Raw genomic sequence first — 27482 nt, 5'->3', positions numbered from 1 at the left:
ACTCATCCCCAAATCATACTGTATTCTGTTTGCTACTGTCAAAGTGTGCCGTCTAGTCGATTTCGACTCCTGGTGCCCACAGTGCCCTGTGGTTTTCTTTGGTAGAATACAAGAGGTTTACCGTTGTCTCTTCCCACACAGTATGAGATGCCTTTCAACATCTTCTGATATCGCCGATACCCGATACAGGTGTTTCTCATATCCTGGGAAACATAACCAGCAGGGATTTGAACTGGCAACCTTCTGCTTGTTAGTCACGCATCTCCCCGCTGCACCACTTAAGGTGGTCCTTACCTAATGCATATTATTGACTCAGAAGACCCAAGACCAAAATTAAGTGAGACTTACTCCCAAGCATGCAGAGGATTGCAGTCTTAATGTAGCAGGCCTCTGCCCTGCTTGCTGCTTCATATTCATTCAGGCTGTGCACAGATGCCTTGCCAATCCCAAAGCTGTTTTTCTTAGACACTATAGTTGGGCTAATGGGTGACATTAGTCAAAGACATATCTCAAATGGATAATTGGATATTTTTCTAAGGTGTGCTGAACAGACTTTCAAACAATTATCTGGTCTCCTATCTTTATTTTTCTGTTTAATTTTTCTAATTAAACATGAATCATTAGAGGAATAGAGTATTTGTGTCAAGATCCCATTTGAAGGTTCCTCTGGCAACCAGAGGAACAGTATTTCAAGCATTCTATCCACAATCTAAAGGCAAGCATCTTTTCATGCAAACCGTGCAGAAGAGTGAGGACTGCAACTGTAAATGGACATTAAAACATTCTTCTCTACACTATCAAAACTTCTGCTGGTAGGGTATTTCTCATTTCCCAAATATTTTAACAGGGAGCTGGTGGGAAATTGAAGATGCAAAACAGTTACACCTTTTAAATTTAAAGACAAGAATTCACACTTTGACAACAGTGTTTTATTCATACCTACAAAAGAAAACAAGATGGTATCAAAAGGACAATTTACATACTAATAGTAACATAGCTTTTTAGTATGCTGTGCCTGAACACCAGAGCTATGAATCTCTCCATTCAAGTCTTTGTTAATACAACAGGAATGTGTTCAAATAACCAGTAAGGGTTCAAACAGAGTGCTGATCCCCACCCCAAAAAAGCCTCTAAAGTTTGGAGTCTTCAATCTTTCAAATGAACAAAGCCCACACAGTACTGGAAAGGAAGATATATAGGATTGGTATTGCCACAAATGTTTCCTGGGGAAAACAGTGGACATTACCACTTTGTCAAGAGGGCTCTTTAGCTGGTATGTGGAACCAAGCAGCACCAGGTGGAACAGGAGCAGAACATGCTATGGAGCATTCAATGATGGTTTAAATTCCAACTAAACATGAGAGAGACTCTGAGCTGTAACTGTCTTCCAAGTTACCATAAAGCACAGCAAGACCCACAGCTGTTTTAGTCTGCAGAAGTTACCAAAGACAGACTAATACCATACAATAGTCACGACTGTCCTGAAATCCCTTTAAGCATAGTGGGGCAGTGTGTGTTCTTCCCACATCTTCTATGCTTGTACATTTATTTCTGCAAGAACAAATAAAGATAGCTCCATAATGGCTTTGCAAGAAGGAAACAGATTAGTCAGTGTTCAGTAAGTGAATGTTCATTTCCGATCTCTTTAGCACTGAAGATTTCTGCCAGAATTCTATAATCATAAGTTGGGGAAATTATAAGTCAAATGAGACAAGACAAATTGTAACTGGCAAACCTTTTCCTCCCGTCTGTGCCAACAACCTACCTGTATGTTGCGTGCAGACACAAATGGTTTATTACTCCCCATCCCACTCTTTACTGAGGAACACAAATATAAATCCCATTTTTATAAGTCAGCCCCTCATTGCTATAACTTGAACAGTCTTCTTTGTTTGAATTATGCATTTCCCAAAACAGAAAATAAGGCAACCAACACTGTAGCACACACATTATGCCTCTCAAAGTCAGTACATGTGATCTCCTGTCATGTTATCTGAACATGGCAGATGATACACTACAAAATCAACTACTGTCATCCCTGCAGCTAATAATCACAAAACATAAGCCTTAGTACTTGAAAAAGAATCCCATCCCAACCACCCCACCCACCAACCTAAAACCTCTCTTCAGCTTGGAAAATCAACAAGACTGAATAGAAATATCTACTGAAATTCCTTCTTTCCTAAAGTTTTCTAGAATTCTACCTACCTGTAAAAGCTGAGTGCAAGAGACAGCTGAGAAAAAACTCACCCAAAAGCCAAGGAAAGTTCTAGTCAGATCAGGATATGAATGCCACTTTGGGACATATTAACCATCTCTTCCCCCACCCATGAAGAGGGGCTTAGATTCCATTTAGTCTAACAAATCTTTTAAGATTTGGAACACAAAAAACATGAACCATTTTACTCAGTACTGGTAAATCCTGAACCTGCTCAATAAGAGGTGCTTCATACACTGAGTAAATGGAGACTAGTTAGTTTTTCCTGTACCTTTTGCTGGTGCTATGTTAACCACAGCCATTGAAACTTGGGGGCAACGTTTTATTAGTAATAACTTGGGTGAAATTCAACTGACAGTAATTTAAGAGGCAGAGAGAAATCCAACTAACTAAAAAAACACACACCTATTCTTTAGAAAATAAAGGAATGAAAATATGTTACAATGGGGGGCGGGGGGTCTCATCTCCAACACTCAACCTTTACATCCCTTCCTCCAAGGGCTTATATGGCATCCAGGAGCTGCAGAAATGCTAATTAAAATAATAGGCTTTGTCTATGTGTGTCATGTCTCTAGGATGGGGGTTTGGAACCACCATAAGCTGAATCAAACTAGATGGGTTGTCTTTCCAAAATTCACCTATGCCAAAACCAAGAGTTTTAGTCCAATTTTCACTGTAGAATACATCTTGAATCTAGTAGGCAAGAAGTATGCCACCTTTAATTTTATGTTAAGCAAGGAGTACTCCTTAGCACCATCTTTTTTGAAGTTTAGAGCATGGAAAGATTTCCCTCTCTGCAGCAAGTTTTCATACACAAGCCTCAGACACAATGACAACTGGGCTGGGACAAATCTGCCCTGGAGAGTTGGGGTTTTTTTAAAATTTGTTTGGGTGGGTGGGGGGGTGTCATTTCAGATTTCCTAGCATGCAAGGTCAAAATATGATTGTTTTAAAAGTAGTTAGTTTTCCAGTCAACTCTAATTTTTAAAAAAATCAGTAATGTGGACAGGGGGCCAGAGTTTGTGAGCAGAAATTGGATGGTGAACTCTACAGCTAACCTGCACTGGGAAAACATCACAATGGGGGGTGGCAGGGAAAAGGAAAGAAAGAGAGAGAAATTCTTAATATTAAGTCTGGACTGGTCATTAGTAAGCCAGAGTGGTCTCACTTGCGTGAAGGGGGAGGGGGTGGAGGAGGCGGTGGATACTGATAGCCGGCAGTCTGTCCCATATAGCCCATCACGTTAGTGCCTGGAGGCTGAGGAAACTGTTGCGACATGAGAGGCTGTGGCTGCTGGCCCGAACGACCCAGCCCTGCATACTGCTGCTGACCAGTGCTTTGTGAGTTTCTCCCAGCGGTGGCAGTGCTGGCTCCAGCATAGCCAGCAGCACCATATTCTGCCCCATAGCCACTTGCACCATAAGCAGCAGCTCCATAGGTTCCCTGGGCATAACCATACTGGCCCTGCTGGGCTCCAAAGGCAGAATTTGGACTCCCATATGCACCAGCATAGGCCTTGTTGGCTCCATTGGCAAAGCTGTCACCGCGATCACGGTCTCGAAAACTATTAGAGTCTCTTCGGCCATCTTTAACTCCCCGCAGCCTGCGTTCACACTCCTCCTGGTACATCAGATTAGGGTTATTGGATGAATTGCTGGTACGGTAACGAGAACGGCCACCTGGTGAGATATAGACATTTGGGCTTAATACAGTGTCAAGCTCAAATACAAGCTCTCTAGATCAATTCAATGTCTACGAAGTCCATAGTGGCAATCGTAGGGCATGCCAACTCCACATGAAGACCCTCATATAACTGCTGTGCAACCTTTTACACATTATATGGTCCCCACATTCAGTATGTATTCCAGGATTTGGTTTTCTCCAAAAAAAAAAAAAAAAGGCAGCAGGGGAACACAAGAACTACAAAGACAAAGGTTCTATAGGATTTATGTCCAAGCAAGTGCTGATTCAGAAAGTAAGTCTCATGAGACACTGGGAATTTATACAGATAAACAAATATGCAAGGCTATGAATAAACGTGGTTTTGAATTGAGCTCTCTCTATGAACACAGAACGAGTGAGTGTGAAGAGCATCATTTCATTAAAAAAAAATCAATCATGCAATGAGCAAGGCAAAAAAATACAAACTCCTTGAAACCTTTAGGATACTCAAAAGCTGCCATTTCAACTTTTGTAGTGTTACATCGGCTATCAGTTACCTTCTGTTTTCTAGAAAGGTGGTCATTCATATTTAAGAACCCATGCATATAAAACACAGATATTATTACTGACGTTTTAAAGAGTGAAAGCCATCAAGATCACTCCATCCAATGACTAAACAGGTTCTGGATTTTGTCAGAGATTCACACAGTGTTCCTCAGTGCTTTGAACAAACGCCAGCAGAAATTATTTTATGCCAATATTTCCAAGGATACTGTAGTGCTACAAATCTGGTTTTCTCAAGAACAGTCACTAATATAGCAAAACTGAAATACTTGTACAGCCTAAGCTTCACAGATTTAATCTCACACATCCCTACGTAGGGTTATTTTGGGGGGTGGGGGTGGGGTTTTTAAAAACCACAATTCCTTTATATATGAACTCTGATTCAGAACTCAAGCATGCATCTTTAAAGCTGCTTCATTGCTCTTAGTTTCTTGTGGAGGTTTTGGGTTTTTTTTGGCCACATTCTTAATTCCTACTACATTCTAGTTGTCCATCCTACTTCTGGTTCCGAATAATGGTCAAGACATCAAAAATAAGCTAATACAGAAGAAAAGGTTTGCAGAGCAGCAAGCTAATTTGCTGCCAGGGTCCCTGTTAGGATATCAGACCATACTGAATGTGTGTACTTAAGTTTGGGAACCAGGGATAGTGGTGTACCGATCACCCCGCTGCCCAACTGAGTCCCTTACTGAGCTCACAGACTTGGTCGCGGGACTTGCGTTGGAGTCTCACAGACTTTTGGTGCTGGGGTACTTCAATGTTTGTTTCGGGACCAATCTGTCCAGGGGAGCTCAGGAGTTCATAGCGGCCATGACAACTATGGGCCAAGTGGCCTCTGGACTGACACACACTGCAGGTCACACGCTTGATTTGATCTTTTACTCTGATGAGGGTGGTGTTCCGTGGGTGGACATGGATGGACCACCATATGGTTAAGGTTGGGATTACAACCACTTCCCACCTCTACAGGGGTGAGGGGCCTATTAGAATGGTCCGCCCGAAGAGCTTATTGGATCCAGCAGGATTCCAAGAAGCCTTGGAAGGATTTAATGTTGGTTTTGCCGGTGATGCTGCTGATGCCCTGGTTGAGAATTGGAACAACTTGCTCACCAGGGCAGAAGACACGATTGTCTAAGCATCCCCTCCGACCCGCTTCAAAATTGGCCCCTTGGTATACGGAAGATCTACGGGGGCTGAAGAGGCAAGGTAGTGGAGCGCAAGTGGAGGAAGACTCGACTCAAATACGACAGATTACGACACACAGCACACTTAAAGAGCTATGCTCAGGCAATACGTGCGTCAAAGAAGCAATTCTTTTTTGCCCGTATTGCTTCTGCAAGTTCACGTCCAGCGGAGTTGTTCAGGGTTGTGAGGGGGCTAGTATCTGCCCCCGCTCCCTTGAACCAGAATTTGGAAGCATCAGTAACCCGCTGTGATGTGTTTAATGAATTTTTCGCAGACCAAATCTCTGAGATTCAGGCCAACCTAGATGGAGACTCCACAATTAATTTGATGTCTGAACTGGAGGTGTCCAACAATTCCTCTTATGTGATTCGACTAGATCAATTTCAGTTTGTGACTCCTGAGGATGTGGACAAGCTGCTTGTGTTGGTGAGGCCTACCACTTGATCTCTTGACCCTTGTCCAACATGGCTTATTCTATCTAGCAAGCAGGCTGCTGTAGGCGGCCTGGTAGAAATAATAAATGCTTCTCTGAGGGAGGGCAGGATGCCTCCTTGTCTTAAGGAGGCAATTATTAGACCTGTTCTAAAGAAGCCTACATTAGATCTCTCAGAGTTGAGCAATTATAGGCCTGTCTCCAACCTCCCATGGCTGGGCAAGGGTGGTGGCCTCTCAGTTCCAGACGGTCTTGGAGAAAACTGATTATCTAGACCCATTTCAAACTGGCTTTCGGGCAGGCTATGGGGTGGAGACTGCCTTGATCGGCCTGATGGATGATCTCCGATTGGGAATTGACAGAGGAAGTGTGACTCTGTTGGTCCTTTTGGACCTCTCGGAGGCTTTCGATACTATCAACCATAGTATCCTTCTGGAGCGTCTGAGGGGGTTGGGGTGGGAGGCACTGTTTTACAGTGGTTCTGCTCCTACCTCTCGGACAGGTTCCAGATGGTGTCAATTGAAGATTGTTGCTCTTCAAGATCTGAGCTTAAGTATGGTGTCCCTCAAGGCTCCGTACTTTCTCCAATGCTTTTTAACATCTACATGAAACCGCTGGGAGAGATCATCAGGGGATTTGGAGCTGGGTGTTATCAGTATGCTGATGACACCCAGATCTACTTCTCCATGTCAACTTCTTCAGGTGATGACATATCCTCCCTAAATGTCTGCCTGGAAGCAGTAATGGGCTGGATGAGGGAGACAGAGGTACTTATTGTGCAGGGTCAGAACTCCAGAGACGATTTTGATCTACCTGTTCTGGATGGGGTCACACTTCCCCAAAAGGAACAGGTCCGCAGTCTGGGAGTACTCCTGGATCTACACCTCTCCTTGGTTTCTCAGGTTGAGGCGGTGGCTAGGGGTGCTTTCTTTCAGCTTAGGCTGATACGCCAGCTGCGTCCGTTTCTTGAGATCAATGACCTCAAAACAGTGGTACATTTGTTGGTAACCTCCAGACTGGACTTCTGTAATGCGCTCTATGTGGGGCTGCCTTTGTACGTAGTCCGGAAACTTCAGTTGGTTCAGAATGCGGCAGCCAGTTTAATCTCTGGGTCATCTCGGAGAGAACATGTTACTCCTTTGCTGATGGAGTTACACTGGCAAAATACAAAGTGCTAGTTATAACTTTAAAAGCCCTAAACGGCTTAGGTCCTGGGTATTTAAGAGAGCATCTTCTTCGCTACGAACCCCACTGCCCATTGAGGTCATCTGAGGAGGTCCGCCTCCAGTTACCGCCAACTTGTCTGGTGGTCACACAGAGACAGGCCTTCTCAGCTGCTGCCCTGAGATTGTGGAATGCGCTACCTGCTGAGTTATGATCCTCCCCATCTCTGGCTATTTTTAAAAAACATTTGAAAACCCTTTTTATTACCCAAGCCTTCTCAGGTTTTTAATTAAAAAATACTGTTTGCTAATTTTATGATTTTTAAATTATTGTATTGTTTTAACTTTTTATATGTGTTTTAATTGTTGTTAGCCGCCCAGAGACGTAAGTTTGGGTGGGGCACAAAAACAAACAAACAAATTTGCCTAGGGAAAGAATTCTACATTCCCACTCTGTGGCTGACATGACATCCAGACTAAGTTACTCAAAGGACAACTTAATTTCAATTAAGTTGACCACTCAGGAGTATTTAGTCTTGAGATCAGTCTGTGTTCCTTTCTAACCTGAACAGAGGTGAACAAAATAGAAGTTTTCCTTGTAACATGAAGACATTTTTGAAGTATATTTTCTGGAATTTCAAGTGTGCACTCCCATTAAAATACACTACCCTCCCCTTTCATACCATCACAATTGCTATGGTTAGCTATTGCTCTAGCCAAGTAAAGAACAAATAGCATTCTTGGTGACTGTTTCCTGACACTAAACTACCTCTGAACATGTATCAACTTAGGCCTCTATATAGTCCAGCAATATCTTATTTGAGCATGTTTTCAGTGGGTAGAAATCAGGGATATGAATATTCTAGCAGAAGGTCTTTATCCATATTTTCTGTATAATTTCATCTCTGCTGCTGGACTACAACTCCCATAATCCCCAGCCACAGTGGCCAATAGCCAGGGACTATGTGAGTCGTAGGCCAACATCTGCAGGAGGGCCGAAGTTGAGCAGCCCTGCCCTAGAGAGGTCTCCAAAGTGAATCAAATGGCAACATATGGGTAGCTAGTGCAGAAGCCCAAGAAGTTATTAGGCCCTGTTCAGCCTAGGCCCACTTCAAAAATTTTGCAGGACAGAGTGGTAGTTGCCAGGAACCCAGATTGTCTCCTTTCTCACAGCATGAATACACATAACCCATAAGCAGTTTAGAGAGCAAGCAAGAGGAAATGCAAGAGAGAGGAATGAAGTGACTCCACACCCCATAAAGAAAGGTAGCTGTGCATATCAGCTAGACAGGATATGTATTTATAGACAAATATATGAATAGAAGAGGAATAAACTGGACCCTGCTCCATTCCTTGGCAAAGATGACCACACACATCCCATGAACATACGAAAGGCCAGTGCAATCCTCCTTTGAGTGCAACCAACACTACCATTCCAGCATTTTATAACTACTCATGAAATAAAGCCATGGGCCAAAGACAACCAATAAAGCAGCAAAGTCTTACCTCCACCCCCGCCACCACCTCTATGGTCCACAAGCTGCATCAGTTTTGGATTGATGGCCTGGTTGGCTTCCTCTAGCACTTTGACTAGCTCTCTAGCTTGTTTCAGATTCCCTGGTGTGAAGAACGTATAGGCAGTGCCTTTGTTGGTACTACGGGCAGTACGGCCGATTCTGTGCACGTAATCCTCCGAGCTGTTTGGATAGTCGTAGTTTATCACAAACTTTACATCTTCCACATCTTGTGAGGCAATCAAAGCACAGTGAGGGATTGAGGAGAGGGCAGTGGAGGAAGGATGTGCCAACAGAAGGTGGGGATCACAAATGCAAGTGACAGTAACAAGAGAAAAGAAAAAAGTTAGTAATTGTAAGGAATAAAGACAGTACAGACTCTTCCCTACAGAGTGGAAGGCTAAATCGGAAGATATGCCCATCAAAGAATGTGTGTTTAGAAAAGCCAACACAGTTCTTAATTCCTCTCAAATTCATCCACCCTTTGCTGCATGTGTGTTATGAACACACACATATATTGCTCTCTGAACATTAACTTGTCAAATGCAAGCAATTTTACTTCACAACCATACACTAAGAAAAACAAATGTGTCCACTTTTTCTTTTTTTTAAGTCACAGCAAATTGGATTGGATGAGGGAGAGAACTGCCAAATGCCTTTAACTCTGTTAGGAGAAGTCTACAATGTCTAGCAACACTGAAACCACTTACCTTCTAATCATTCACATGGAATTAAAATGCAATGCTTTTTCAAAGAGAGTTTTAACTGCTAAAACATTAACTGTTTCCCTTCAGATTAAAAAGAAAAAGCCAGTTGTAGCAGAGTAAAATCTGCCACTTTGAATGAATGAATAGCTAGATTACTTCAATCCTTCTCCTTTAAAAGGAGCACTACACTAACATTTAATCATACCACTAAACCAATTCTTGATGAGATTTCTAGCATAAGACTGTTTGCAGTTATCTTGAACAAAGCGGATAATCCCAGATGCAAAACATTTCAAACTTTAGGGGAAATGTAAGATCTCAGGAGGGTGGAAACTAAGTAAATGTTAGTGTAACGCTTGGATAAAACCTGCCAAACAACATTAAGGAAAAGCAATTTTACATTAAAAATTAACAGCTCTTTTACAAAAAAAAAATCTGCATTTTAAGGAGAATATTCAAATCATATCCCAGGTAAAACACAGATTGACTTTTCTTTTAAAAATGAGAAACATTCCCTGTTTTGTTACCAGACTGATGCACACTCCCTCCTCCTGTGGGAAATCGCTGCAGCCGATCCCGTCTCTTTGCCTTTTATTTTTGGCGGCCTCCTTTCGAAAACTCCGCCCTCTGACACGGGACCACTGGAGCGCGGGGAGCATGCATCAAGGGTCCATGGCAGCGAGAAGTCCCCACACACGCTCGCACTGTGAACTGGCATAGATGCTTCTCTGTAGCCCCATTTGGCTGTCAAGCGCCTGAGAACCTGGGCTCACGTAAATGTTTCAGGTCCTCCAACGCTTGTTGTCCCCTCAAGGCTTAAAGGGGGCAATTGTCAAAAACTGAAGATGCTAAAAATTACATCCAAAGGGTCAGGTTGCATCTATTGCCCAGACTGCATTAATTTCAAATAAAAGGGTTGGGGAGGGGGCAAAAATAAAAGTGGGTGGTAGTAGTGGTGGCAGCGGCAAAGGGGTGATATGTCTGTTTCTTATTACAGCAAGGGGGGGCTCCTCAATCTTTCCAGACTCCAAAGTCCTGAATCACACCAAAAAGTGAGAAGGCAGATTTCACAGGGGCAGCGCGAGTCTCCAGCTAAGGTCCTTGGTGCAAAGATCTCAAAGGGCAAATACTAGGTAAGGGCAGGGTCACACAGAGTGCATTCACATCTTCACAGCTAGGGTATAACTGGAGTCTGACAACCAGCAGGCTATGTGGCCTCAGCCAATCCCATCCTGTACATCCACAGTAGCCATAATGAATACCAGGAAGCATTTTCTTGTTAGAAAGCACAGAGATTGCCAAGTTAACAGTGGGAAATCCATGAAAAAGCAATAAGGAAAAGGTGGAAGGAGGGGCAGGGGCAATTTCCACATTAGAATCCAAATGGACAGAGGGGACAGCAGGCGAAACATGCAGTGTAAAAAAACAAGAGAGAGATAAAAACCTTCTAATCTAATTTGCAGTGATATAAATTGTGCTCATCTCAATCTTTCTTCCAAAGAACTACAGAGATTCGGTTCTAGATCATTCTAAAATGGAACCTGGCTATCTGGGGATACATATACCCACTGAGATGCCCTGGAAAAGGGCTGAGTGTCTGAACCTTAATTGGGAGGGGCAGAACCTAGCAAACACGATCATCTAGAGCTGCTTCGACCACCAATGTAGATATGTCCCCAGACCTGCACTGAGTGATCGGCAGCTGATATCAAAGTTTCTGTTAAAGAAAACAAACAAAAAGAAATTTAATGATTTGACTTTAACAGAGTGAAGTGTAACCAAATCTTTAATGAAAAACAGCGCAGAGGGAAGTCTTCTCTCTTAGGGATCATTCACAAAGAAGCCATTATGGGGGACTCAACTTACCTGGAAGGAGATTTCTGAGACCAATGTTCCTTTGAGAAGAGGGAAAAACCCTGGTGACTCAGCCAAAAAGTGCGCGCCCCTGTTCTATGTTTTAGGTAGAAGCCTTCACTTTCCAGGAACTTGGAGGAATTCGTCCAGAGGTTTGCCAGTTAGGTATGTTTTTATAAAGCAGCAAACTCTGGGCCCCAAAACAAGCCAAGATGTTATTTAGTAACAAGAAACAGACTCTGGTACCTTTCCCCCACAGCCTCAGTGAAGTGGAGAAGGCAGAACGGGGAGACTGTTTTCTTAAATAGTATTCAAGTGAGTTGTTTTGGGGAAATATATGAGGAGAAGGGCTGTTTTAAAGTGTCTAGGCAAGATGCACAAAGAAGCTACCAGCACACAGCAAGCCTGTTTTAAAAAACCACTGCCAGAGAAAAGCAGTATTGTCTTTTATTTTTTTTAAAAAAATTGGCCTCTCCCCTTCTCCTAACAGGCCCAAGTTCTACCTGCACAGGTCGAGACATGACCCCGGAGGACAGAGACTGAAATCCATGTGAACACTTCAGAGAAGAGTTCAACAATTTAGGGGATGGGGTGGGAGCATGAGGGCAATGTGAGTAAAAGCTATCCAGTTTAGTATGTTTGCCACATTCACAAAATACTAAGAATGTGACTTTCTCAGTACTCTTAAGAACTGTATGCGACAAAAAATATGAATAAACATCTCTCTGAACTACTTGAGGAATTATTTTAATGGATTCTGTATAAAATTTGCCACAATGGATCAACCCACTGCAACGCCACCACAGAGTACCTACGAGTGGCTGCTTCCAGATTTTGTCAGGTATTGACAATAATCTGACAGAGTATACGAGATGCAGAGCTTAGTAATTATACAAATTTATTGTTATTAAAGGAGGACTGTTAACTCAAGCATCCACAAGAAACAATTTTTTACATCACTAACACAAAACAGAAACATTCTCACTACAACACACACATGTGGCTTTTACTATAACCTCAGCAATCCATTCTAGGAGGAAAAGTGAGGTAGAATACTGTGCATAAAAATACAAAGTTCACATATGTGCTCCATGTATTGGTGGGGAGGGGAAAGGTTTAGCTAAGGGTGTTAAAGTGCAATTACGTTAGTAATGCAGTTGGCAGAAAAGGATTTTTAAAATATGTTTGCTCTTCTACATAGTAATGCTAACCAAGAACTTATTGGATGCAGTCCAGTCTTAGTCATCCAGCCACAAAGCTGGAGCTGGAAAGGAGAGGGGTGTGGTGAAAGGGTTGGGCTGAGTAATTGGGTCTCTTTTCTCCCCACTGGCGATCGAGAAGTCATGCCTAGGCCTTGCTGCAGACCAAAGCCTGTTCGTTAGGAGCAGGAAGAGACTTTGAATATGAAAGGAGAAAAAAAAAGATCAATGTTAAAAAAGGCATTTCACATGTGGGGGAAAGTCACGCTTTAAATTTCTTTGGGGAAAAAGTGTTTGAATCTAAAGAAACAACCTGAGAAGCAGGCAGAGGAGCCCATGTGTACAAACCTAGCCCACGAGATGCAACATCCGTAGCAATGAGGATAGGGGCCTTTCCAGAACGGAATTCTGAAAGAAGAAAAGTTAACCCATCAAATCACAACACTGTACTTTAAAAGTAACAAATATATCTTTTTGGTTTGGTCTGGTTGTTCAAGAACCAGATTTAAAATCTTAGCATTGCACACATTTATTTTTATGCAACTAACTTTGAACAATGTCATTATGTTGCATTTCAATGAAGAAAGTAAATAAAATGTGAACTCTGTACTGAAACTCACATTTAGAAAAGCAAAACAAACACAGTCAGCATATTAAGGAAACTAATAAGCTTATGGTACAGTACTGCTTTTCAAGTCAAACGATCTTGGGCGGGGGGGGGGGGGGAGATACTGACCGACAAGATTCCCACCACTCACCATTAAGCACCCAATCTCTTTCTGGTTGACTCTTGTCTCCATGAATACACATAGCTGGCCAACTACCAAAACAAAAGATTTACACAGCTTTACAACACATGTTCACAAGTTCCAGAAACACAAACATTTTCAATACATGGTTTAAATAAATCCATATTCATTTGCAGTTAAAATATCACAGCCAATAACTCCAGTGATTTTAAGATGAAGCCAAAAACCCAAGCATAGTCATGGAACCCTTTGATCAAAGTCTACTAAGGGACCATGTGGCTCTATAGAGGCTAAAGAGATAGGTGAGACTTCTGGAATGTACAATTTCCATGTTAATCTTAATAGCAATTTTTCTGATGAAATATAATTAGTGAACATCTGTAACAATAAAGAAGTGGGGGTGGGGGAATACAAAATCCCTCCTCTAGCTGTGAGGAGTCCCAAGTAGGCTGCCACCAACCACTTTTAAATATGAGCAGATTCACCCTTCCAAGGGGATATACTGGGAGACTATAAGTGGAAAAGCCCTCCCTACAAGAGAGGCTTGAGCCGTTTTAGGCTCTCAAGAGCGTGTGACTAGAGCAGGACTCACTAAGGAGTGACACTCCATAACAAGGATTTATTAATAATTGGATAAGGAATACTAGAGGCATCAACAATCACTGCTTCCATTCAAATAAAACTCTTTGCTAGAAACTACAAGAACCATGCAGTCAGATCCAAACACTTAAAAAAAAAATTCCAATAGGTCTAGCTAAACTGGCCTCTATCCTTCCTACTTACTTACAATTGATTCCCAACCCAGGGCTGTTAAGTATCCCCTTTTCCTACAGTGGTTGCTGATCAGCCTTCCTTCAGAGGCCTCCAGGGAAGAACGGAATTTTTACACATCCCCAGTGTTCCCTCTAACAGGGATTCCCAGAAGTTGTTGACTACAACTCCCAGAATCTCCAAGCAAAAGCCATTGCAGCTGGGGATTCTGGGAGTTGTAGTCAACAACTTCTGGGAATCCCTGTTAGAGGGAACACTGCACAGCTCTTCATTATTCTTCTGTAGTCTGTTGTCCAGTAAACTCTGCCCCTCACTCTCTATTGAGTCAGAATGATTAGATTATTCCAGGCTTTCTTCCTTATTTAGAGAAGCCCACCCTCCAAGCAGTTACTCTAATTGAAGCCTAGTCCGCCCTCAAGCCTATCACTACAATATCCTATAACCATCTGCTTCCTGGTTTTTCAGACATACTGTAGCACTCGTTCTCAAAGAGGCAGACACGCAATTCCTTTTATAGTCAGGATTTAACTACAAATCAAAACAAGGAACACCCCACACAGGAATATCTTGACTGCAACCAGATGTGGGACTGCAAAGACTAACTTTGCTGTATCAAAAGGCTTTCCATCTGCAATATACCACTCCAAAATAAGACTGAAAAGCCTACCCATCTCTACGCATCCTTCGAGTTAGGTCATCACATCGTCTTTTTGTTTCCACAAAGATAATAGTCTTGTTCTCTTTTTCAGCCATGATTTCTTCCATTAGTTGTATCAATCTTTTAATAAACACACAAAACCAAACCCATGAATTATATACAAGAACAAGCAAATCTATTCCATCCCATCCAATTTTCTTTCTTTAGGAAGTAAGCAGAGAAGCTCATTTCATTCATACCCAATTTAATCCATTTTAACAATGTACAACACTCAAGAAACAAGTAAAGGCTCTTAGTCCAGTGGGTGCTTATAGGAAAAGTGGCTGCTTTTAGATATTTGCCTTAACCTTAATACTTAAATTGATGGCATTATGTTTTAACAACTTTCTTCTGTTAGTGCTTTGAAACTCCCATTAGAAAGGAAAAAGTAGGATTAAAAAATCTTATAAAGACAGATAAAAATCAATGCACTGTTACATTTGTCTGAATGAATGACTGAACTAGCCTAACCCATCTTAAAACTGTACTACTATTAAAGGAGCATGCAAGAAAATTGAAGATACTACAGCAGCCTCCATACTTATGGTCTTTCTCGCTCTCCATGCACACATCCACTATTTGCAGGATGTTATGATTGGCACTCAGCTCCAGGTTCCCCACGTTGATCTGGACATAATCATGCAAGAAGTCCTCAGCCAATTGGCGTACCTCTTTTGGCCATGTGGCACTCCACATGAGAGTCTGCCTGTCAGGCTAAGAGGAAAGATATGTCACTTAGATGATACTCTTAAAAACAGAAATTTAAAGAACTAATCTTCAAAAGAAGTACATACCCGAATTTGATCAACAATCTTACGAATTTGAGGTTCAAAACCCATATCCAACATTCTGTCAGCTTCATCCAATACAAGGTATGTGCATCGGCGAAGGTTGGTTTTCCCTGCTTCCAGGAAATCTATCAAACGTCCAGGTGTAGCAATGCAAATCTCAACTCCTTTAGGGAACGTTTAGGGTGGGGTGGAGGAGAGAAGCAAGCATAAAAGATCAGTTAGACCTTCAAGTTGCAGATTTGAAATATCTTACCAATTATGCCCACCATAATTTGGGTTTCTACTCTACTCAGCTTCTGAAATTTTGCCATAGTTGCTGCCCTGTAATACAGGCAGGCCTCAATATCCGTGGATTCATTATTTACAGATTTGTGTATCCGTGGTTGGGTAAAAGACACCTGACCTCGACATATGCGGGGGAAAGGGGGGGGGAGAATGACATACAGACCTCACGTATCTGTGGGTGGCTGGAAATTACCATGGAGGTCATTTCAGGCCACCATTTTGTGTTTCAAAGTCTCAAAATGGCTCTGTTCTTTAAAAAAAAAGGGGGGGAGCAATTTTCAGGGCAGAATGCAACTAAGAGATCAGCAAAACATGGTAGGGAGCTCCGCCCACCACACAAACATGGCTGATTTTCAGTCATTTTCCCAACGACTGGGAACCCAACCCCTGCATTCCCATAGCCCCAATGACTCAATATTTGTGGTTTCCATTATTTGTGGTTGCAGCTGGGAACAGAACCCCCACAAATACGGAGGTCCTCCTATATAGGTGTTACTATTAACTAGGTTAGACCATTCAAACAAAGTTGAACTATTAACTAGGTTAGATCATTCAAGCAAATCTGAGCCAAACCCTCTAAGTTCCCATGACTCATCTAATGTAAGAAGGAATTTACAATAATTTTAACAAAAATACATATTGGGGTTATACAAACTAATATGTTACAATCAGTCTATGCTTTACAAGTCTGCTATTAATTACCTCTCTCCAAATCTCTGATCTGGGGACCTTTGGGTGCTCCTCCATATATACAGGTACTCTTCAATCTTGAACATTTACCATAATCATCAGCTACCTGCTGCACTTGCTGGGCCAGCTCTCGAGTAGGAGCCAGTACCAAGCACTGCAAAAAAAAACCCATTCAGAATATTAAGTTCCACTCTCAAAACTCAAGGTATTGGTGTCTAAAACACCAGAGGCAAAACTTCTAGAACTGCCATCTTTATTTACCCAAGTCCCATAAATATAGTATGACAAGTAAATATGCAATGTAATGTTTACATAAACACACACACAGAAAGCAAAAGAAAGGACTCACAATCGGACCATCTCCTCTTTCCAAATATGGCTGGTGGTTGATGTGAACAATTGCAGGAAGCAAATACTGGAACAAGGGAAAATAAAATATATTAGAACACAAAAGAGTAACGATGTACCAAGGCAGTATCTGATACTTTGCTCATTCATTCTAAAACATTGTCTCAAAACACCAACCAAGCCAGATCGCATAGGCATAACAGCCATCTTAAAGATGATTTTGAATCAGGCATGACAGCTATCCAGTTTGTTTAAGTAAAAGTGAGTGTTTACAGCTGCCAGATCCCCACATTTCCGAGGATAGTCAACATGAACCTCAGAGGGCTGCACCAGAGGAGGGGGGGAGCGAGAGGGGCAAAGGGGCAATGCTCCAGACACCCAAATTGTCTAATACAGCTCGTATGATCCTCCAATCATATATTTTTTAAAATCAAGTATTACTCCACCAAGTTATCATATCCTCCTTTTAAACAATTCCCCAAGGTAGCGTCTATTAGTAGCACTGACAAATTCAAGTTTTAGCCTGAAGTAACACGTGGAGAAGATCAGGGTTAGGATGCTAGGGAGGGATGTGTGTTTTGTAATTTGTTCATATGGATCTCAGATAATTTTACATTGTGTTTGATAATACAGTAACTACTATTACTTATGTAACACCATCCACGTACATGAAAATAATACCAGAGAAAATGAATAATACTTACTGCCAATGTTTTACCAGAGCCAGTCTGTGCAATGCCCACCATATCTCGGCCACTAAGGGCCAATGGAAAGCCCTGACACTGAATTGGAGTTGGTTCTGTAAAATGCTGATCGATCAAGACATCCATTACATATTCTAGAAGTTAAAAATAAGACATACAAAAATCAATAGCAACAAAATGTCTACATTGTAGTGATAGTAAGGCTTTAGAGGAAGACTAGGCCTCACTTAGAGCAACTGCTGGAAGGGTGGGCCTTTCCTAAAAAGAGGTAAAACCTGGGAAAATCAAAACAGAAGGACCAATCCAGAGGACTGGGCGGGATCTACACACGCAACCACCAGCAGAAGAGAAAGCTTTCTTCTTTGTTTAGTCTATCCCAAGAGTGCCCTGAGAAAGCAGCGGACTGAGAGGTTCCTGGGGAACTGAGAGGCTGGAAACCACAGGAAGGCCCCTTCCAGTGAGTAGTAGTTGAATAGGGACCAGTTCAGTTAGATGTGTGAGGGAAGTTATTTTCCTTTATTGCATTGCTTGCATCTGAGTTACCTTGTTAGTGAAACTCTCTCACACACAATCTGCTTTATGAAGAGATAGTTATTCTTATTGCATACTCCTATTTTTTGTTTTAATGTTACAATAAATCCTTGGTGAAGTGTACTACTCTAGTCTTCATTTTGGGTCTGCATTAGTCACACACCTTTGAAGGCCTAGGACTGCTCAACCCTTTCAGGGACAGTTTTGCCACTTTAACCACCCCCACCGCAATCTTGTCTGGAGAGTGGGTTTTCCCACATCAAAATAAAGTGGATGGTGGCAGCCTACTGTGAATCCCTTACAGACAAAGATTCAACCCCAGTGAACTCCAACCCCCCCCCTAATCTCCGATAGGAGCTATGGCATGCATAATGTTTGTTATGGGAATTAGGTTCCAATGATATAAATTCCTACCATGTATTTGGGATAAGAGTATAGTTTCCCCAAAGCTACATTTTAAGATCACCTTTTGGAACTAAACATATCTGATCAGAAGCAATTATCCACGATCTCCCCGCCACTCCCAACAACTGTGCTTAGTTGCAAAGCAGAATACTCACGCGGAAAGTTACACTGGTGGAAGGCAAATACAGGCTTGGGGCAGCCATCTGATCCTCTAACTGTAATCTCTTTTTTTCTTCTCAGCTCATCAACCTCATACTATTAAGAGGAGTGAAAAGTACAAATAAACCTCATGAGAAGCAATTGCATCTTCTTTCATGAAAATAAAATCACTGGCAGCCACTAAGAAGCAGGTGACCCCCTCATTTTCATCAATGCATACAGTCATCATTCACATGAAATTTAATGCAAGTGTTCCACAATCTTTAGCTCTTAATGTTCTAATAGCTCTGTGTGGGAAAGAACTGTGTCTCTCCCTATTAGTTCCATTCTCAGGAAGTTATTGAATCCACAGCAGAATAGGAATTGGAATTCATGCCCTAATCTCTGTTCACTGTACTAGAGTGGTTCCAAACAACAAGATATACAACTATAGCCTCTATAATTGCCCTCCAGAGGTCTTTATAAATTAATTTGGCCTCTCACAGCAATGTCTACTGACATACAAGATATATTTTCTCACTCTGCGTTCTCATTCTACCCTGCACATTCTTCATAATGTTCAATATCCTACTAATCCCCAAAACAGACAGTAATGTCATCACATCAAGAACTGTACCTGCTTATCTATATCACTATTTCCATTTGGGTTAAATTACACATCCAGCATATAGATTCCCCTACTATCTCTGAGGATGTTGCATCTGGTCTGTGGTTTCCTGGTCAATATTTAATTGTATACTACTCAAGTCAACCAAAGACTTGCAAACTGAAGAGCTTTCCTCTCCAGTTTGATCTTTTCTAAGATTGTCTACATAATGGCGGTAGGTGTTTCCATTTTCAGCACTGCCTTGAATACACACAGAAAAAAGAATAGCTATACACAAAAGAAAGGTATGGAGCACTCAAAATGCATCTGTCTAGCAAACCCCCAATATGTCATCACATTAAGTTGCCAATAACCCTGTAAAAAATTAAAAGCATTCTTGTTTTACTTGACAATAAATCATTGTTCTGAACAATTTCTAGCAAATGATACATCAAATAGTTAACTGAGCATGAGACCCCCTATTTCTGGAATTCAAAATGATTTGAAGATTCACATTCTGCCATTTTTAGAAAAGATAAATATGGCAATTTGGAAGCACTGTTCCTTCTAAGGCATGCGTACGTGCACACGCTCAAAAGTTTTTGGATGTCCACTCAATTCATTTTTGATCCCGCTCAGGTTGAATCAGGAAGGCCCCATTCTGAATGCACATGCGCACACACTGCCTTGATACTGCCGCCCAGAACAAAACTCATTCTGCACAGAGATGAAAAAAAATTGAGGGACCACTATTTGGCAGCTTTTAAAATATATATATATTTAAGCAAACACAGTTTGAGAATAGCTTCTTAAAGCCATGTTTGCTCCAAAGGTCTGTACTGTCAAATGTTAATGCAACACTGCAAATTGTGAAGTACTGCAGATCACAGTTTCAAGATGAACTGCAGATTATGAATATCTATTGTAAACTCAAATTGCACATTTGCCTAACATTAAGAACAGCCTCCAGATGACAGGCAGAAAAGGTTTGTAAACTAAAAGAGAGTTTGTACTCTACAACCCTATTTAGGCCATTGATGTGCTATTAAGTTACTAATATAAGTATGTCTGTGCAGGTGAACTCAGTAAACATTTGTGGGCTATACATTGCCAGACTTATTTGTAACACAGGTATTCAGATAAGATTAAGCGGAAATTACTTTATAAGTGATTTGCCTTAAATGCCTGCCTACAGGCAGTAATGGGCTGGATGAGGGATAATAAACTGAACCTGATCCAAGCAAGATGAATGTGCTCATTGTTGGGAGTCATAATCTGCAAGATGGGATAGAACTTCCTGTTCTTTCTGGGGGAGTGTAACCTCTACCAGAACAGTTTCGTCACTTGGGAGTGCTCTTGGACCCGGGTCTCACCCTGGTCTCTCAGGTTGAGGCTGTGACCAGGAGCATTCTTACCAGTTGCGATTGATTTGACAACTCCCCCTGTTCCTTGAGGGAAATGACCTAAAAACAGTGGAACATCACCTGGTAAGCTCCAGGCAGCCCTACTCTAGGACTGCCTTTGTACTTATTTCAGAAACTTCAGTTAGTTCAAAATGTGGCATCTAGATTGGTCTCTAGGGTATGCTGGAGAGACCACATTATGCCTGTTCTTAGTTGCACTTGGCTAGCAATATGTTTCCAGGCAAAGTACAAAGTGCTGGTTACCACCTTTAAAGCCCTGAATGGCTTAGGTCCAGATTACCTGAGAGAACATCTTTCTCTACAAGATCCCCACCACTCATTAAGATCATCAGAAGGGGTCCATCTTGGGGTGCCACCAGTTCCTCAGGTGGCAACCTGGGATTGAGCCTTCTCAATTGTGCTCCCTGTGGATATAAGAGGACTGTCTTCCTTGGAGGCCTTCAGGAAAGCCTTAAAAACCCTTATTTTTAGCCTGACTTTTAAAAATATCCAGTTTTAATTTTAATTTGGTTTAAATGTGTAATTTTTATGGTTTTATTACATTTTTTTATTTTAATGTAAACCACCCTGAGCCACTTTAGGAAGGGTGGTATATAAACTGAATAAATTAATAATAAATAAGTTATGCTAAGGACTGGTAAAATCATCACTACAGTGTGTATGATGACAAAACAACCGGCGGGGGGAGGGGGGGATCCTAGTTATTGCCACAGTCTTGAAAGCACCCAGAAACATATTAAAACTGGGAATGTTTCCAATTACTATGAGAACAAAAAGAAGAACAAATAAAACTTACTGGAGTGAGCCTGGCCACTTCCGGATGTTCAACATAGAAATTCTTCTCAAACTTAGGTAACTCATTCAAGTCCCATTTCTTCTTACGAAGACGCTCTCCTGGATTTCCAAATTTCTTGGGAGGAAGGGGACTGCCAAACCTGAGCAGAAAGATTACAATATAAATTTTCAAGTGTTGTTAAGAGTCTTTTACAAACATATTTTTGAGCCTCCCTTTATGCTAGTTTCCCAAAGATTGCTATTCAGTTCAGTCTAAGAAAACACTAGTAGAAACTGGAAAATTACCACCTCTTTTGGAAAACACATCCAGGGTCTGAATTCACACAAAAGCAGTACTAACTTTCACTCTTTCCCCCCTTTGTTATGTTCTATTCCCAAACAATGAACAAAGGGAAACATTAGAGAAGACAGAAGTTCTGTTTATCTCAAAAAAACAACAGCTCAGGTTTAAAGAACAATGAAGACACTAACAGACACTGTGTTTACCCAGATCTGTCTACTGTAACTGCCCTAGGCAAGAAATTAAATCCAGGCATATGGAAGTAATGAAAGAAAGCACCCAAGATTTCTAAACATACATTGAAGACATCGATCGCTTTGTTACAGACAAGTGATGTTTTTAAATTTTATATATATATATATATATATATATATATATATATATATATATATATATATGGTATTTATATGGTATATTTCTCTCTCTCTCTCTCAAAGGGTTTTCCTAACACTGCAGCAAGCTATTGAAAACAACAGATGTACTGGAATGCTGTTTATATTGCAACAGGTCATATCACCAAAGCTAAGTTACCCGAAGCATGTAAAATGGTTTGCAAGTAGCTAGAGCAATATGTCGAGTACAGCAAATAGGCTCCTCTTGGTTCTCTGCAGTAAGACTCCAACAAAATGTGAATTACAATACACTACTAAAAATATCTTCATGTTTCTGGGTTCCACCATAATGAGACGTTGCAAGAGACAGGAACTCCAGGGACTTTTATGCATAGCAGGTTTTACGGCGAGTTTATGGGGAGGCTTCACTGCAAACTCGAAGTGGTCCAAAAAAACCACTGCAAACAATGGAGTTTTTTTAACCTGGATATAAATCAGGCTACATTCTAACATGCAGTGAAAAACTCGAATTGTGTGTGAACTGTTCCAAGATAACTCGTAGGGACTTTGGGGTAAATCTAACGATATGTGAACGCACGATCCATTCTGGAGGAGATGTGAATTAATATGTTTCAAAAGCCCCATGTGAAAAGCTTCCAGGTCAACTGCAATGTAGCAGATCTACTACAATGTCCCAACTCTACTCTGACCACATAAGTTGTAATTAACCAGTAAAAAAAACCCCAAATATAGAAGAGAGGCTGCCTCTTTACCATGTATCTGCAAAAATACTATTTCAAAAGCAGCTCCTCTAGTTTTTTCAGGAATATTATTATTATTATTATTATTACATTTATATCCCGCTCTTCCTCCAAGGAGCCCAGAGCGGTGTACTACATACTTGAGTTCCTCTTTCACAACAACCCTGTGAAGTAGGTTAGGCTGAGAGAGAAGTGACTGGCCCAGAGTCACCCAGCTAGTTTTATGGCTGAATGGGGATTTGAACTCAGGTCTCCCCTGTCCTAGTCCAGCACTCTAACCACCACACCACGCTGGCTCAATTACGACAGCAATGAATGCCCCACTGAGAGACCTTAAAGGCCACGTTGAGGACAGATCATGCTGGAGAAAATCTATCTGGTCACTAGGAGTCAACACTGACTTGACGGCACTTCATCAATCAAAGTACTAAGAAAATGTTTTTGCTTTTGTGTATCATTTTGCAAGTTCACCCAGAGACAGCAGTATTAACATGTCCAGCAAAACATTTATCCCAAATCAATTTATATTCTCAGGAATACAGTAAAAAAGATAGGCTTTTAGATCTCCATCCAATTATTTTTAAAATCTCAACATGCATGTTTTTCAGGGAGCATTGGAATGTTGTATTCTTAACTCCTATTTTTCCTATCTTAAAGATGTTTCTCCTAAATACTAGAAACAATACAAGCTTCTTAATAAACCTGGCATATAAGTATTTCTTATACTTTTAGAGTACTTCCAGGAAGAGGTGTTTAAAACTCCCCAGTATCAATGATACTAAAGTAGTGTGTGCGCTGATCCCTATGTTGACTGCTGCTAGCTCAACAGAATAGGAGTATGGGGAGTACCAAAGGAACTACCATAGGGCCAGCCACCATGATAAAGCATTTCTCAGGGCAATTCTTCTGTTGGCGCTATAGTGTTTGGAGCCACAGCATTGGAAGTGCCCCAATTCTCAATATGAACCACAAGATCTCAACTGATTGCAGTTCTTCTTAAATGAATGCTGATCCAAAGTGTATTTACTTGGAAGTTAATTCCCCTATATTTCAACATGATCAATCTCAAGTAAGCATGTTTAGGACTGCAGCATCTGCTCAAGTAACACAATAAACCAATGAGATATGAATCAAACTATTTAGCCTCTGCAATGTTATAGGCACTTTGGATCAACTCCTAGCCTAGCCGGCCCCAGCAGGAATGTGACAAGGCTTCGATTCAGAGAAGAGTCATTGTGACATTGTAAGTCCTCTTTCTGTTTTCACAGCTAATCTACAAAGTACTGAGACTCAGTAAAATAAAATAGGTAGTAGTCTGCAGCTGCAGAGGCACAACATAATTTAGAAGATATGTTTAATGGCCGCTGCACAAGTGACTTTGACAATCACAGGAAGCACTGAAAAAGTCTTCCCATTAGCATCCAGAGAAAAAAAAGAAACCACGTTGTGGGTGGGTGTATGGGGGGGGGGAGACGTTGTCTGTCAGGCTGGGAGCTTTGATGGACAGTACACCAGAAGGCGGCAGAAGCTTTCTGCCCTCTGATCAGTTAAGGAAAGAGTAAGAGGAACACAAGGAAACTTTGCCTCCTGGGCCTTTAGTTCCCTCCCCCATCTTGTAGGCCCATATTAGGCACCTCCCTGTCCATACCGCTGCCTCCATATTGAGACACCATCCTACAGTTGTTTAGTAATATTCAATGCAACTGCTACCAATATTTTCTTTTTCTGGCAGGGCTCCTGTGTCCTTAGAAAATCCCTCTAACGCGGCGACGACGACAACAACAAACAGGTGATGCTGTTCCCTCTGATTAAGAGGCTTCGCCTGTTGAATTACTGCTTGGGTTGCTACCCCCACCCCCGCTCTCCTACCAAACACAGAATGGGCAACCCCATCGAGTTCAGCCCTCCCTGTCCGTGTTTACTGAAAAAGCTGCCACCCAGTGAAGGGGGCCTCTCCTTTCCAAGCGAGTGGTGCACCGAGGACAGCAGCCTGACGGACAATAAGCCCTTTCCTTCTTCCTAACTCAAGACCCTTTCGGGGGGGGGGAGGCGGAGACTCCTCTCCTCTGCTGGGCTTTCGCGGCCTAACCAACAGGCAGAAATCCAGCCAGTCAGCAGTTCCCGGCAGAGAAGTATCCCCCCCCCGGGAAGCACGCAGCTGTTAAGGCGCACCGGGAGATCAATCCAGCAGCAAAGCCCCCCCCCGGGGGGGCGGGGGAGGCCCAGCTCCTCTCTCCCCCGCAACCTGCTTACCCGCCGCGGTCACGGTCGCGGCCTCGGTCTCCGAAGCCTCGCATCTTCGCAAGCCGAAGGAGGCCCCTGGCAGAGATCGACGCGGGTGGGGACGCTGGAATCTGGAGGGCCGCCGCTGACCGGGCCTCCAACCACCGCTGCCGAGGGTGCTTCGGCTGCGCTGTATATCCCTACGCAATCAACCTTAGCAGCCTGGTTTGTGTGGCTGCAGATCCTGCCAAGCCCAATTCCCCGGATCTCAGACTGGCCGAATCGAGTCAGGAACCGTTTGGTCGCGGAAGGGAGAGACAGCCTTTCTTCTCCGGCCTCTCAACACAAAATGGCCGCCGTCACCCGAGCTCGCCTCTTCTTACGTTACTGCTCTGCCCGATGGCTGCGTAAGGTACGTTCCTGAATAGCCGGGGAGGAGGGGTCCAGATTTCGCTGCGCCTATTCTTGAAAAATGGCCGCATGGGTTGGTCGGGCTCCCGCGGGCAGTTTCAGGACTTCTGGAAGACGTGCTTTACGGAAGATACGTAGCTGTAGGTCTAAGTTCGCTCTTTGCGTGGGTAATCTACTTTCTATGCATTCTCAAAAGTCATCTGCGCAAAGAGCTTATCTCCTAACCCAGCCACGAACCTTGGGTACAACTCTTTCTACGCAATGTGATACGAATAAAATACTCCCTCCGTAATTTCCATACATGTCGCTAGGTTTCTGCTGGATTCTGTGTAAGGAAACGAGTCTTCTACCTTGCGTGCACTTTGTTGGGATGTAGCAGAATTACGCACGCTATGTAGCGTAATGGCGTTTAAGAATACAGCCTCCCGCTCGCACATATAGGAGGTGACGCTGGGCTGTTCTGTTTTCATTGTATGCAGACAATGAACTTTTCTTGTATGCTATGCTGTAAAATGGCTCTGAAACTATCTTGGTAACGACATCCTCCGTTTGACGCTCAAAATACATAATATATACTTCCAAATTTAAGCTCGCTTTCCTGCTCGGAACAATCCGGCAAGAGACTTTGATTCTTGTGCAGTTGCATGTGAGCATAAAAAGGGAGCAGTTGCCCGTCTACAGTTGTGGCCATGATGTTTGATCTTCCCTTGTTGTTTCCAGACAATTCAGAACAATCGCTAATTTTGCAATGCTAATTAGGTAATCTTTGTTATTTTGCAGAATACGTTTTCTTGTGTAATAAGGTTATTGATGACAACGTGCAGAAATGAAGTTGTTGAACAAGCCCCAAAGCTCAAGGCCTGGCTACAAATTGTGCTTGGAAAACTCCTTGTGCTTTCCATAGTGTCAGAAATGTGCTTACTTATTGGTGGGATAGAGGTGTTCTGCAGACACTCGAAAGAGCTCTCTTTTTATGATCACTGTAAATATTCCAGGACTATGACCTAGCATGAAACGTGGCTCAAGTTTAGCTGCAAAATGTGCTGCTTCCTTAGTTAATGTATGATAATAATTTTTTACAAGAACACTCAATTATCAAGAAAACTCAAATCATCTAATTTGCCACCAGTATCTTTCACACTTGGGTTCATACAAATACATGCTCTCACATACCATTAAAAATGCATTCTCAAATGCTATCTGCACCTTAATGGGGAGATTTAGCACTGATGATTATTTCCATATAGTCATTTGACCATAGCAGCAGCAGAAGAAGTAATAATAATAACAGAAATGAAATCCAGTACACAATCCACAACATACAACTAATAGTACACTAGTAGGTGAGGCCTGACTTTGGCTAGGCAGAGACATTCTGCACAGACTACACTGAAAGGGAAGTTCAAGAAATTAAATATATGTAATATGTTTATATGTTATAAATATATAATATATGTTTATTAATGTGCTTGCAAAAGGGAAGTAAAATAAGTTTGACATCTGTAGGATTTCAACTTCAAATATTCATTTAATTAAATAATAATATAAGGTAAACTTGAATCATAGTAAAGTCTGTTGAGAACAATAACAAAATCTGCTGATTATATTCAGAATTTCTTTCTTTCTATCTTTTAAAAATTAATCTGTCCACCAGCAGATTCCAGTGTAAAAAGCAGTGCATTCAGAAGTGTGGTCCTTTCTCCATAAAGCTTTGAAAGGACTGCAGCTTCCAAAGGTGTGGTCTTCAGATCATTCGGCTTCAGGCATTCCAAAGCACAACCTTACTACATACCGTACATACAAGTAAAGTCATATCACTAAAGTTTCCTGAAGGAAAATGCTGTGGTTTGTTAGGGATATTCTGAAATGTCAGTTGTAAATGTTTCATAATTTCTGTAGGTGTGTGTGACATTTTATTTATATGTGGTGTATTTTGATTTTTATTGGATGTTCTTGTATTGCTTGATACCTTTTTGTTATGGTCAGATGACTAAATGTAAATAGAATATATCACTGTACAAATATAAAAGCTCTTACTGGA

The 27482-nt window shown here is 41.8% G+C and overlaps 1 protein-coding gene and 1 long non-coding RNA gene across 3 annotated transcripts; one reads left to right on the top strand and one right to left on the bottom strand.

The window, feature by feature from the left end:
* Positions 1 to 907: 907 nt before the first annotated feature.
* Positions 908 to 25413, bottom strand: DDX17 (DEAD-box helicase 17). Of its 2 annotated transcripts, XM_053255890.1 has the most exons (14): positions 25061 to 25413; positions 21436 to 21574; positions 18626 to 18725; positions 17535 to 17668; positions 16832 to 16897; positions 16495 to 16636; positions 15511 to 15671; positions 15258 to 15430; positions 14687 to 14797; positions 13258 to 13319; positions 12848 to 12907; positions 8732 to 8968; positions 3724 to 3897; positions 908 to 1672 (listed from the first exon to the last, which is right to left on the bottom strand). In XM_053255890.1, exons 1-14 carry the CDS (start codon positions 25102 to 25104, stop codon positions 1605 to 1607), a joined length of 1671 nt encoding a protein of 556 aa, XP_053111865.1. In that variant the 5' UTR covers positions 25105 to 25413; the 3' UTR covers positions 908 to 1604. The 2 variants fall into 2 exon arrangements, with proteins under 2 accessions (XP_053111865.1, XP_053111864.1); XM_053255889.1 differs by having other exon boundaries at positions 908 to 3897; positions 25061 to 25411.
* Positions 25351 to 27482, top strand: LOC128327284 (uncharacterized). The gene is made up of 2 exons (XR_008308562.1): positions 25351 to 25442; positions 26222 to 27482. It is a non-coding gene; the product is annotated as an uncharacterized LOC128327284 (long non-coding RNA).

Source organism: Hemicordylus capensis, chromosome 5 (genome assembly GCF_027244095.1).
Source record: "Hemicordylus capensis ecotype Gifberg chromosome 5, rHemCap1.1.pri, whole genome shotgun sequence".
Taxonomy (NCBI): Eukaryota; Metazoa; Chordata; class Lepidosauria; order Squamata; family Cordylidae; genus Hemicordylus; species Hemicordylus capensis.
Note: the sequence above shows the minus strand (reverse complement) of the source record. Positions and strands in the feature narration are given on the sequence as shown.

Excerpts from the sequence above, each read along its gene's own strand:
- DDX17 (XM_053255889.1), bottom strand. The coding sequence starts at position 25,104 with ATGCGAGGCTTCGGAGACCGAGGCCGCGACCGTGACCGCGGCGG. Across the intron at positions 16,637-16,831 it reads AAAGAGGAGATGGTCCGATT|TGCTTGGTACTGGCTCCTAC; the intron begins GTGAGTCCTTTC and ends TTTTTTTTGCAG. Across the intron at positions 15,431-15,510 it reads AGATTGTTGATCAAATTCGG|CCTGACAGGCAGACTCTCAT; the intron begins GTATGTACTTCT and ends CTTTCCTCTTAG.